The sequence below is a fragment of the Ambystoma mexicanum genome, chromosome 3p (assembly GCF_040938575.1).
Source record: "Ambystoma mexicanum isolate Mex_15411 chromosome 3p, UKY_AmexF1_1, whole genome shotgun sequence".
NCBI lineage: Eukaryota > Metazoa > Chordata > Amphibia > Caudata > Ambystomatidae > Ambystoma > Ambystoma mexicanum.
The window spans coordinates 518,809,931-518,823,009 of NC_090925.1; the positions used below are offsets into that span (position 1 = coordinate 518,809,931).

At 47.3% G+C, this 13,079-nt stretch overlaps 1 protein-coding gene across 5 annotated transcripts in view; it reads left to right on the forward strand.

Annotated features, from left to right (window-relative positions):
* Positions 1-13,079, forward strand: part of ELMO2 (engulfment and cell motility 2) — a 1,054,165-nt gene that overhangs the window by 594,557 nt on the left and 446,529 nt on the right. For all 5 annotated transcript variants that reach the window (XM_069651200.1, XM_069651203.1, XM_069651199.1 and 2 more), the window contains exon 9: positions 11,390-11,468. In XM_069651200.1, the coding sequence (XP_069507301.1) occupies positions 11,390-11,468 (79 nt within the window). The remainder of the gene's footprint in view (positions 1-11,389; positions 11,469-13,079) is intronic.

The window sequence follows — 13,079 nt, forward strand, 5'->3', positions numbered from 1 at the left end:
GACTCTCTCCAAAAATTCCGCCACGACTAGAGTTTCGCCCCGGTGCAAGCAAACCTACCTGCCACATCACCAACCGACTCAATCAGTGAGTAAAAGCATGGCGGCCCTATTGGAAGAAATCGGGGGCTTTCGGGCTGACATTGGCAAGCGGTTGGATGGCCTGGGCAAAAAAGTGGACTGTATGGACGACCGAATACAAGATTTTGAAGGCAACCGAATCTCGGTAGACCTTTTTGAAACCAAAATCGACATGCGGCTCTCGGAGTTGGAGAGGAGAGAGGAAAAGTGCTCCCTCAAGGTGGACGATTTTGAAAATCGAGAGCACCGCAATAATCTGAGGTTCTCTGGCTTCCCGGAGGGCGAAGGTGAAACTCAAAGTGACATCACGAAAGCCATCAACGCAGTGGTCAGTAAGCTCTTCGACGAGGTACACACCAATGAACCGAACATCGACGGAGCCCATAGAGCGGGAGCGAGATCTGGGGGCCAAGGTCTGTTCTTGCAAGGTTCCACTACTTCTCTGAGAAGTCAAAGATCTTGGAGCTGGCGAGGAAGAGGGGCCTGATAGAGTGGGGAAATTTGCACATTATGATTTACCAGGATCTTTTAGCGTTCACCCTGACAAGGAGGAGGATGTGCGGACCCCTAACAAAATAGCTATATGCTAAAGGAGTTTGTTATAGGTGGGAATTCCCCTTTTCCCTTTGAACATGAGGGATACAAATTCAACCTCGTCACAGAGGATGATATCCAGAGGGTGACACAGGAACTCTTGGGGGAAACGACTCTGGTCAATGCCCGAGCTCCGAAGGGGAGAGCTGACGGAATCCCAGAAGGCAAATGGGTTTGTGGACAGACCTCGAGTCCATAGCCACAGGAAGTTTAAGAAACTGAATCCGGCTTCCCCACCACTCAATGACTGCCGAGGCTGACCTCTTGAGAGTGCACAGAGGAACTGTTTCAACACGCTTCTTGGAAAGGTCAGAAGAAATAGCTCTGGATCTGATACGGTGGATCAAACAAAGTTGACCGAGAGATGGGCCGAGGGTCATGCTGTTCTGCTGTTTCCCTTTTTCCTTTTTTTTCCTTTTTTTTCTAACTCTGTTTCTCTTCACCCTGGTGCGTGTCCCTGTCGGTGGGGAACTGCCCCTATGTGCTGTTTAGCTCTCCTAAGTGGAAGCGCTGTTGGGTTTCCTGCACCTTGGGGGTGGGGGGTGGGGAGGTTCCTGGCTTTTCTATGAAAGTGGGGCTAAGTTGGGGGGAGGGCTCAGTGGTGGTATTTCTTTACTCGTGCCCTGGGGGGGGGGTTGTAGGAGGTGGTGGCCTGGTCCAGTGACGAGATCAATGTCGCAGGTGATCCAGGCGCTTGGGGGGTGAGTTGGGGGTATTGTTAATTAATGTAAGATTCAACTGTTGCACGCTACCAATATCCAGTCTAGTTCAGTGGGGAGTTCCCACGCAATTAGAGAGAGGTAAGAGACCAAGACCAGGGGGGAGTGTACACCAGGACCCCAAACCTGAGGGATACATGAGATTTGTCCATCCCCCAATGGTTGACGCAAGGTGCACGCTGGCATTGGGGCCACTAAATGCAAGAGGTTTGAATTCCCCTCATAAAAGATGCATAGTGGTAAGGGAATTAAATGGGTTAAAACTGCACTTCATGTTGCTACAGGAGACCCACTGGCTAAGGGGAAGGAAACTGGCCTTGAAAGCCAGGTCAATCGGGGGGGGGGTATATCATGCGTCTGGCCCAACCAAAAAAATGGAATCGCCCTCCTGGTATCCAGTAGGCTGCAGTTTGCCACGAAGGCACAGCTCAAAGACCCAGAGGGCCGTTTTCTGATGGTTAAGGTGGAGATAAAGAGCTGTATGTTCACGGTGGTCTCCATTTACTATCCAAATGAAGCCCAAGACCACTACTAGAAATCACTTGAGAGTAAAATTCAAACCTTTGCCGAGGGCTCCTTAATTATAGGAGTTGACTTTAATATGGTTCTACACCCCAAGAGTGACGGAAAGAGAGAGGGTCCCTACTTACGAAACCTTGGCACAGCAGCGGTCCTCCGCTTGCTTATGGAAGGTTAACATGGAACTGGGATTGTCAGACACCCACACAAGGGGACAGGGTCGGGACTCTTTATTTACATATTACTCAAAGGTACATGATACTTTCTCGAGGATAGATTATATCTTGGTAGATTTCCCCCTGTTGGAACTAGTGAGCGAATTTGCTGTTGAGATAATCCCGTGGTCAGATAATGATCTGGTGAGGGTCCAAATTGGGGTGCCCCTGAGGGACCAGCACAATACTAGGTGGTCTTGCAACGACCTGCTGCTGCGAGACCAAGTGTTGGCCCACACACTCTTCATGGCGATCAGAGAGTTGTTTGAAATTAATGACAACTGGGAGGTGGGGATGGCCGGGGTCTCGGAGGCATTCAAGGCCACAATAAGGGGAGTTCTAATAGGAATGGGGTCAAGGAGAAAAAGGGAAAGGGCTCGTGAGGAGAAGGCCCTTAGAAAATTGAAGCTATTCAGCCGTAGGTAAACTGAAAACCCAAATGTTCCTAGGGAAATGGGTTGAACTCAAGAGCACACAGCCAAACTGAAAGCTCTCTTGGTCAGCCAAACGGAAAGAAAACTATCCTTCCTGAAACAAAAATATATGGAGAAAGGGGAGAAGGCAGACAAAATACTGGCATGGAAGTTGAGGGCGCTGAGGAATAGCCAGAGGGTGGACACGATCAGTTCAATCAAGGGTGGGAGGCTTCTCGGGAATCCGCAGATAGCGGAGGAGTTTCGAGTGTTTAACTAGACACTTTACACCTCAGAATATGATGGAGATGGAACTGAGGTTGACAGTTTTCTTGACTCTCTCCTGATTCTGTGTCTCCTGCCAGAAAAGGCTGAACCCCTGGAAGCGCTTATTACTGCCCAGAAGATGATAGATACGATTAGTGGTATGAAAAGGGGGACCACTCCCTGGGAAAATGGTTTTACTGTGTCCTTCTACAAGAAATTTAGTTCCACCCTTGCGCCGTTCATGGCCAAACTGTTCAATTGTGCCCTGGAGGCGGACTTCCTCCCACAGTCCATACTAGCGGCCCTAATTGTAGTGATACCCAAGGAGGGAAAAGACCCGGCCTTGTCAGTCTTACTACCTATTTCCCTGCTGAACACGGATGTTAAAATACTGGCAAAACTGTTGGGCAACAGATTAGCTCGTCAGATGACATCACTGGTGCATGGGGATCAGGTGGGATTTATCTCGGGTTGGCAGGGAGCAGATAACATAAGGAAGACCATAAACTTAATGCACAAATCCGGACGTAGGGGGCTGGGATCAATCCTGATATCCATAGACTCCGTAAAGGCCTCTGACTGTCTTGAGTGGCAGTACATGGGTAAAGATTTGTAGAGAATGGGGCTTGGTGTTAACTTTAGGCGGTGGATAGCAACGCTTTATGTCCCACAGTAAAAGTGAATGTCAATGGCGTTGTCTCCTCCCTCCTGCATCTCACTAGAGGGACAAGGCAGGGCTGTCCCATTTCCCCCGTTGCTGTACGCTTTGGTTATGAAATCCCTAGCTATTGCCATTAGATTAAACCAGGGGATTACGGGAATTCAATGTGGGGAGGTAGACTTTAAGCTATCCTTGTTTGCTGATGATATTCTCTATCTGACTAATCCTTTGACATCGCTTCCAGAACTCCTAAACCAGATATAATTATTTGGCAGGTTTTCGGGCTTGAAAAATAAATGTTAATGTTAATGCCTATGGGGGAAGATGACGGGGAAACCAGAGGTAGGAAGGTGGAAGGTAGTAGGTGGTATGATAGTTGAGAACACGTCCTCCCCGTACTTGGGTATTCTCCTCCCTAGAGATTTGACAAAATTAGTAGAGGCCAATTATATTCCTATATTAGAAAGAATAAGATCAGATCTTTTGTGCTGGGGTCCCCTCACTCTCTCCTGGTTTGGCCAAATGGTATCTTTGAAAATTAATGTCCTCGCCTATTTGTCAACGGCTCTCCCCTCACCCCTTCCAGGGGGATTCTTTGTGAAATAACAGGCTATGGTGCATCAGTTCATATGGAATTGGAAGAGGACTAGAATTAAATATGCTACTTTGACTCTACCTAGAGATTTTGGGGGCTTTGGCCTCCCTGACTTCAGACTATATTACCAGGCAGTCCAGCTAAGGGTAATGTTGGAGCATCTGAGGGATGACCTTTTTACTTACTGGACATTCATTGAAGACATACATACGACATACATACCCATCCTAAAAAAAGTCAGAGACCTCCTATGGACACATGTCAAGGAGCATCCGCCCCACATTCGAAGTCGCACCACTCTGGCTGTGCTCTGGGAAATGTAATAACGCAAACTCTAGTCTGTCTTCCTGGCCTTCACCCCTGAGTGGTGCCCCACTGGACCTGGGTAGCAAGGGCTTCCGCAACATGCAGCAGCGGTCAGACATGGGTTTTGAGAGAGTTGCTCATTGAATACCTGTGCCTAAAAGGTATCTTGACAGACCCCACGTGGTATGTTGATACTTCCTGAGCCCTTAGGCCCTTCCAGAACATTCTCTGTGAAGCTACTACAAGGAGGGGAGCTCTGTTGAGAATTTATAGAGTATTGGTTACGGCTGACTTAGAGGGGAGGCAGGATTTTAGACGATGCTTGGAAGCAAAGGTTGGGGCAGAAATAACGGACGAAACCTGGGGGACATAAGTTAATAAGTTAATGCTCGCTGGCTCCCTGTACACGTCAGCGATGGAACACAACTTCAAAATCCTTCACTTTTGGCACCTCCCCCCAGTGAGGCTCTCCAAAATGTTTGTGGGCTCCTCCCCATTCTGCCCAAGGGAGTGTGGACACTGAGGAACCTGGCACCATATGTGGTGGGAGTGCCCGTCTGTACAGGTTTACTCGGCGGAAGTCTTGAGTTGGATCAAGGACCTCGTTGATGTTTCTCCTTTATGCCCCCTCGAAATCTTGTTGGGTATTCCGCCCCCCGATTCCAAAACCACCAGATTCCCAAAAATTGTGGAGCCATGCTGAGGGCCGGAAGGGTAGCATTGGCCCAAAATGGAAAAGCAAAACCGCCCCATCCAATAAGGAATGGTTAACTAAACTGTGGGATATCTTTATGTATGAGAAGTTGACAACGATTACAAATGATAACATGGAAAGTTTTTTGAGCGAGTGGGCGCTGTTTTGTTCAAAGATGTGAGGGTCTCAAGCCGAATGGTAGGTTCAGGTTTTTGTGTAGCCACTGGATATGATAGGTTATTTATAACGCGCTTAATGCCTAGAGGTTTCTAAGCGCGGACCCAGGGATCAAACCTGTGTCGCTCCGTGTCGTCTTGCTTCCAAGGCGAGCATGTTGCCCCTGAGCTATCCTCCCGAGACATCCCGAGTCTAAGGAGGCACGTGTAGTACACAGGCATGATATATGGAACTTACAGCACCAGATCAAACTGATGTTTTGGACTCTATTACTAGTCTTAAGGACCCACTGGACAGCCGGTCATGTTAGCTCATGTGAGTGGGGAGAGTTGTGGGAGGGAGGGGTGGGGATAAAAGGGCTTGTTTTTCTTGCTGCTGTTTGGAACACATTGTATTGCCTAATGAAATATGTTCAATAAAAATCAAAGTGAAAAAAAGAGGGTAGATAAGTTACCCACAATATTTCGAAGAATACCCTGGATTCTGCAGAGACAACAGTTGGAGTCCTTGCACAGGGAACTTTATTAAAGAGTCACTCTTGGCTGCGCAACTCTGGATTCAAACCAAAAACTCCGGCCACCTTAATTAACAAGCCCAATGAAGAATCTATCTTGTTTGGCAATGCTGTGGATGAGGCTTTGGCGACAGCTAAAAAGCAACATGACACACTAAAAACCCGTAATCAAATTTCTAATTAGCTGTTTGTCCAACGCTGTGTTTCCAACACCATTGCTCTTTTTGTAACCAACCTTCTCCATTTATTTTTAAATGTTTTCATTGGCATTTATATTGTCAAAGAACAGTTAAACATGGATGCATAACAACACCGGTTTGTCACGAGTTCGCCCGATAAACATTACAGAACAGCAACAAAAAAAAGGAAAAGAGAAAAAAAAAAAAAAAGAGGAAAGAAAGAGAAGAAACCAGAAACAAACAACAAACCATAACTTTGACCGTCCCGCCTCCCCCCACTGCGTGGGTACCTGCCGGTCCCGCTTCGGGCCTCGCTCCAGACACCATCCGGTTGTCTCTTAAAGTCCCGGGGTCAGGGTTGTTGTGGATGTGACTGTTAAGTTTGCTTCAGGGCGACAGTTCGTGGCTGGGGGTGCGCTCAAGGGGGCTTAAAGTCCGTCATGTAGATCATGTCCTTCAGGAGGGTCTTCCAGGACTCCAGTGTTGCGCTCACGTCTTCGCCTCCCCGGTTGTTCCCCTCCTCCCAGGCTTTGGTCTCAGCGCTGGTCCATCTCTCCATTTCCCTGCTCCATGGTTCGTATCTGGGGCCTCCTGGGGATTTCCAGGCCATTGCTATCGTTCTTTTTGTTAGAATGCACGCCATGTCCATTAGTTTCACCGTATGCTTGATTTTGCTCAGTCTGGGGTATGTGCCCAGGAGGCACTCCTTGGGCGTCCACTCGTACCTTTCCAATCCGGCTCCCAACCAACCTTCTCCATGCCCACACATTCAGGGTTTTCATCAGGGTTCTCTTCCTGGTACATAACCAAGGTACACAATCCACCTACCAAACCTCACAACAGCGAGGTTTTAGACGAGCCAAGGGTAGAGGTAGGAGTGCCGTCTCTAGAGGCTCCCCTGCCAGCAAGTGACTTTCACATCCAGGTTCTCTCCCATGCATTTTCATTATAGGAGGTTGAATATCATCATTCACCTACGCATGGGAGGAGATGACATCAGACCAGTGGACCTTGCAGACGGATACTCAATCAAATTATTACTAAAACCCTGTTACCATTTGTAGGGAAGGCATGGTATCAACAGTAAGACAGGCACATGTGGCCACAGTTAAAGGCTCTGTTGATTTCACCTGCACTGCTTTGTTGCTGGAGCCAAGGACAGTACAACGGCAGCTGCCGATTCTCCCTACATTGATTATAGACGCAGGAGGGCCCTGGATAGCTACGACACACAATTCAGGATTCGTCAGCCTGGTTTCCTGGAGTTGCGCTTTTTATTCTCGAGGTTTCGTGAAAGTAGCGGTTCCTTGTTGAAAAGGTCAAGGGCACTTCCCTCCTAGCGATCCCCTTCTGTTTCGCCGTCTTTCTCCTCGTATTAAACTGCCATCTTGGAACTACTGCTTCCTCATGTGTTTTGCCTTGCTCAGAGTGTGCTCTCGTGCTCTGCCTTTTATACATGTGGGGAAGTTTAATGGAAGTCAGGTGTGCCTGATGGTCAGTAACTGCCTGACCGTACCTGTCCCCATTGTATTGGAACATGTCAGGTATACGGCTTGGGTGTTAGTTTTCTCTCATAGCGAGCTGTCCATGAGAAAGTGTTTGTGTTGTGAAAGGAGAGGCAGGGTTGAGTTCCTAAGTATCGTACCTGGTAGGATGTGGTAAAGGTGTTACAGGGAAGGGGATACCGCGTCTCGCCATCCGGTGTCCCACTCCCTGAATACCCTTACCCAGATGATCCTCCCGCACTGATCCACCCCCAGGAACTGGATCCAAAAGCGATGGCCATGTCCTGGCCACCTGGATCACAGATCCTCAGGGACTACTGTGTGAGGAATCTTCAGGTGTTTTACACCATCCCCCAAACAGAAGTATGTCGCAAGAACATCAACACATCCTGCAAGTAGAGGCTGAGATATTACTGCAGAAAGGAGCCATAGAACCCATCCTCTTTCTGGAGGTAAACAAGGGTATTTATTCAGTGTACTTCCTTGTAACCATAAAGGCTTGACCATGCGCCCTGTGTTAGATCTGCGTCCTTCAAACAATTGTCGAGCCACAAAAATTCAGGACACCTCCACTGAAGGAGGTAATCCCTCTTCTCAAACAAGGGGATTACATGGCAACACTGGACATTAAAGATGCATACTCGCATATTCCAATGTTGCCAGCGCACAGGAAGTTCCTAAGGTTCAAAGTGGGGGATGCTCATTATCAGTTCAAAGTACTTTCATTCGGCATAGCCTCAGCGGCGAAGGTGTTCAAGGTTCTAGCAGTGGTGGCAGCCCACCTTTGCAGAATATCCATTCGGTTCCATGTAATAATGTCACCACAAAAATATCGCCATGCAAAAATATCGCCAAAAAATGGCCGTTTTTTGTGGCGACATTATTGCATGGAACATGAGGGGGACACCCCCGCAACCCCCAAACTTTTTTTTTTTCGTATTTTTTTTTTTAAAATGTTTTTTTTTTGCCCCTGTCCCCATATATATGGTCACCCATATAATATCGCTGCAACCTTTTCCCGGCGATATTATTTACTGCGACCATATATATGGGGATAATATTACCTGATACCATCCGTTCCAGTGTATCTTTTATTTAGATGACTGGCCAATAACCAGAGACATCCCTCAATCATGTCTCAAACCACCCAAGATACCATCAACCTACTGTTCAGTTAGGGTTCTAAATCAACGAGAAAAAAAATCAGGTATTGTGCCCAATCAAGTAAAACAATTTCTTGGAGCGTTGATTCAGACAGAAGACAGTCTCGTCTTCCCCTCCAAAGAGCGTGTCCAAAACATGCTATTCCAAATCCCACAATATATAGCTGGCCGTCAGATAACAGTATGCAAGGCAATGCGCCTGCTCGAATTGATGGCTTCCTACATTTACCTAATGCCTGCATGCGTCCAATGCAAGAGTGGCTCGTAAGACGATGGCCTCAGGCAAGCGGTCAGTGGGATGATCTCGTGGTTGTCTTGCAGTCTCTAGTTATGTCCCTGCACTGGTGGTCAAGGGAAAACCTCAAGGGGAAATCATTCACCACACCAGCAATAAAGGCCACTCTTACCACATACGCTTCCCTCTCAGGGTGGGGAGCACATTATCTCCATCATACAGCGCACAGCATGTGGACTCAGACAGTAGCAAATAAGCACATCAACCTGTTTAAGCTTCTAGCAGTGTTCAAAGCTCTGAAAGCCATTCAAGACCAGTTACAGAACAAACAGCACTATAACCATGTTTTAAATAAACAAACAGGCCAGGACACAATCTCCAGGTCTGTCCAGACTAACCCAGAACATATGCAACTGGGCACTGAGACACAAAACATGTTCCTCCTGTCCCCACAGAACACAATCATCTAGCAGATGTCCTCAGCAGAAACATACAACTTCCTGTAGAACATGAATGGCAGTTGCACACCAATATTTTACACAATGTCTGCACAGAATGGGGTTGTCCACATATCGATATCTTCGCTACGCTGGAGAACGTGCAATGCCCAGACTTTGCCTCCAGGTATCCCCAGACAAAATCCAAGGGGAATGCCCTGTGGATGAATTGGTCAGGGAGATTTGCTTACGCTTTCTCCCCCCTCCACCTTGCCCCCAACCCAACCCCTATCCTGATAGCTCCAATAGGGGCCCGGCAGACATGGTTCTCACAACTAATGAGAATCTCTTTGTCCTCCGGTCAAACTTCCATGCCCGTTCAACGTACTGTCCCAAGATCAGGGATAAACACTGCATCAATGTCTTCAAACTCTGTACTTAACAGCGTGGCTCCTGAATTCATAGATTTTGGGCATTTAAATCTGCCTCTAAGATGTATGGACATTCTTAAGGAGGCATGTAAACTTAATACTAGACACTGCTATTTGAATAAATGGAAACGTTTTGTCATTTGGTCTAGATCACCCAGCATCAATCCTATTGACTGCACACCCTCTCACATTGTTCTATACCTACTTTACCTTTTGGATTCTGGGCTAGTCTTTAATTCACTAAGTGTGCATCTAGCTGCTCTTTCTGCGTACACCACTGCTCAGAAGAAATTCTCTTGGTGCCAAGTCACTGTCATTAAAGCCTTTATGGAAGGGGTGAAATGATTACATTCTCCAATTTCAAATCCAACTCCCCGAGGGGACTTGAATGTAGTCCTATCTAAACTTATGGGCCTTCCTTTTGAGCCAATGCATAAAACAAGTCTTAAGAGTCTCACTTATAAGACTGATTTTCTCATTGCCATTACATCTATAAGGAGGGTGAGTGAACTGCAGGCGCTCTCCGTTCAAGATCCTTTTCTGACCATTTACAAGGACAAAGTGGCTTTACGCACATATCCACTCTTCTCTCCTAAATTAATCTCCAAGTTCCATGTCAATCAGTCTTGAAATTCTGGCTTTCTTCCAAAACCCTACAAATCCGGCAGCGAGAAGCCTACATACATTAGATGTCAGAAGAGGTTTAATGTATTACATAAATAAAACTAAACCACTACGGAAAACTGACCAGTTCTTTGTTTACATAGCCACTGGAAGAGAAGGGGATCCTGTACCAATGTTGGCTATTTCCAAATGGATAGTGAAACACATCCAAATTTGTTATTCTCTTTCAAATAAAACATTACCCTTTATGCCCAGAGCACACTCTACTGGAGGCAGAGGGGCTACTATAGCTTTCATTATCAGTGTACCTTTAGATGCCATTTGCAAAGCAGATACCTGGAGTTCTATTCACACCTTTACACAACATGTCTGCTTAGATACACATTTTAGGAGTGATTCACAGGTAGGTGGGGCGGTGCTAAAACATCTCTTTGCCGCTGTACCTTCTAAAATTCTATCACCATCCCCTGGTACTGCTCGCTAGTCTCTGCAAAGCATGCGATTCTAAGCAGATATACAAGCCTCAGAAGGCATACATTACTTAGCGTCATCATATTTCTGATGCTTGTATCTGCTTAGATTGACATGTGCCCACCCTTCCACTTCTCTTGTAGTTCAAGGTACATAGACTTCCTACATCTTATCTTCTGTGCTCACGCATCACTTCATGCTCCCTCTTGTCAGAAACAAAACAATCGGAGGGACCTTGACACGTGAAGGATCATGGGTGCAATACACGTCGCACAGGGATAGTATTACAAGCACACCCAGTCGACGTCCTTTTTCGAAAAACTCTCAAACAAGAATGCAATACTCTGCACCTACCACTAGATTTCGGCCTATGCATAGCATGTGAATCTAAGCAGTTAAAATCTTCAGAAATATGGTAAGTAATGTATGGCACATGTCCTTTCCCTTTGCTCCAGTGTGTTTATTCGTAGCCCCTGCCCCTCTTTAATAGGTTTCCTTGTCACTCTTCATGGTTTATTCACTGTTTTCTTCTGTACCTTTCCAGATGAATTATTTGTCTGTGTACTTACTAACTCTGTTTACTTCCCGGCAGCTCCAACCAGGAGATTCAGACGTACGCCATTGCCTTGATAAATGCCCTCTTCTTGAAAGCACCAGAGGACAAGCGACAGGTCTGGGGTGCTCTTTTTATTATGCTTCAGAGTGGATGCCTTTTGTATGCCTTATAAATGTTTTATCAGAACTGTTTGGACAACATGTTCTCGGTACTGGCTGTACTTAAATTGTTCTTTAGGCCATTGCTGGCCTGCATTGGCATATGCAGGCAAAACAGGTGGCAGAGATTATTAATTGAAACTCTTTTTGTCATTCAGATTGGTCCTTTGGTTAAATGACGGGTGATGGAGGAGATGGGACCTTTCCAACCTCCAAAGATTGACTAATGGATGAGTAATCTAAAAAAAATGGATAGACGAGGGCTTCCCTTTTCCTCTGCAGGTATAATGGATTTCCAACAGCATGCAAGTGTGCCCTTGCATTGAGGGGTAGAGGGAGAATAATTTCAGGGGAAGTGAAGCAATCTTTCGAATGGATTGTGTCCTCCAACGTATTCCACATCTTTGACATGTAATGTCCACAGCTTTGCTGCTTGAAAACATTTTCGGCAGAGGGCGTCCTGCGTCAATGGCATTAGGTCGATGTCCCTCGAGGGTGACGTCACTGGATGTTATAAATAGGACACACAGCGCCCGTAGCCTCAGTTCAGTTTTTTTATGCAAACGTGTTTGCTTCGAGAACTTGTCGCGCCTCGTGTTATCTTCTTCAAAGACAATGTCTTCATCTTCTACCCCTCCGACTCCGCGGTCTCGGTTTAAGATATGCCGGGACTGCGAGTCTAAAATGTCTATTACGGACCTGCATCGCATCCGCTTGTGCTGTCTGGGGGAAAGTCATGATACCGACGACTGCTCCAAGTGGCAGTCGTTGACTGCCAAGGCCTTGCCGGAGCGTAAGTGGAAGTTGCAGGTAGGTCGGGTTTCCAAACCTCGTAAAACCAAAAAATCTACGGGTATTTCCACCGACGATTCGAGGGTGACTCTCACCCGTCGGAAAGAATCCAGGGGCTCTTGGTCCTGGAGTGGTTCCCGCCACTCCTCCTCGTCGAGGCACTCCCAGAAGCGGCGTCACCGTTCGCCGTCCTCGTCGGGTGATGGCTCCTCGAGTAAAGTGGTTTGCCCTCTAATTCCTCTATTCCATTGGAATGGTAGGCATTCGGGGAGCAAATACTGGCGATTTTTCAATCCTAGGGCACAGTTCCGTCTGCGCCTTTGATGGAAACTGGCAGGGAACAGTCTCGTTCCGATGCTTGCACGCCCTCGGGCCCGGGCAGTCGGCGCGATAAGCATCGGGAACTATCAAGGGCCCGTTCGGACAAAGATCCGGTGGATCGCCAGAGACGTGCCAGATCTAGATCGCAGTCTTCGTCCCCAATGAAACCGCAGAAGTCTTGAAAGGGCTTGAGGTTGGCGTCGACTCCGTCGGCGCTGTGTCCATCGAGTGAGGCTGTCATGGCTTTGCCTTCGGGCCGGCCCTCGGAGCCGTTGGCTCCCTTGTCGACACTGAGAACATCGACGCCATTGCGGCAAAATGGCCAGAATTTGCCACTGGAAGCCCCTGGGACTGTGGATCCTCTGAGAAAGGCTCTAAGACGGTGAGGCGTGTTCTTGTTCCAAGACCACTCCTGTCCCTAGTAAGGAGTTCTTTCATTATCTGCAGGACATTAA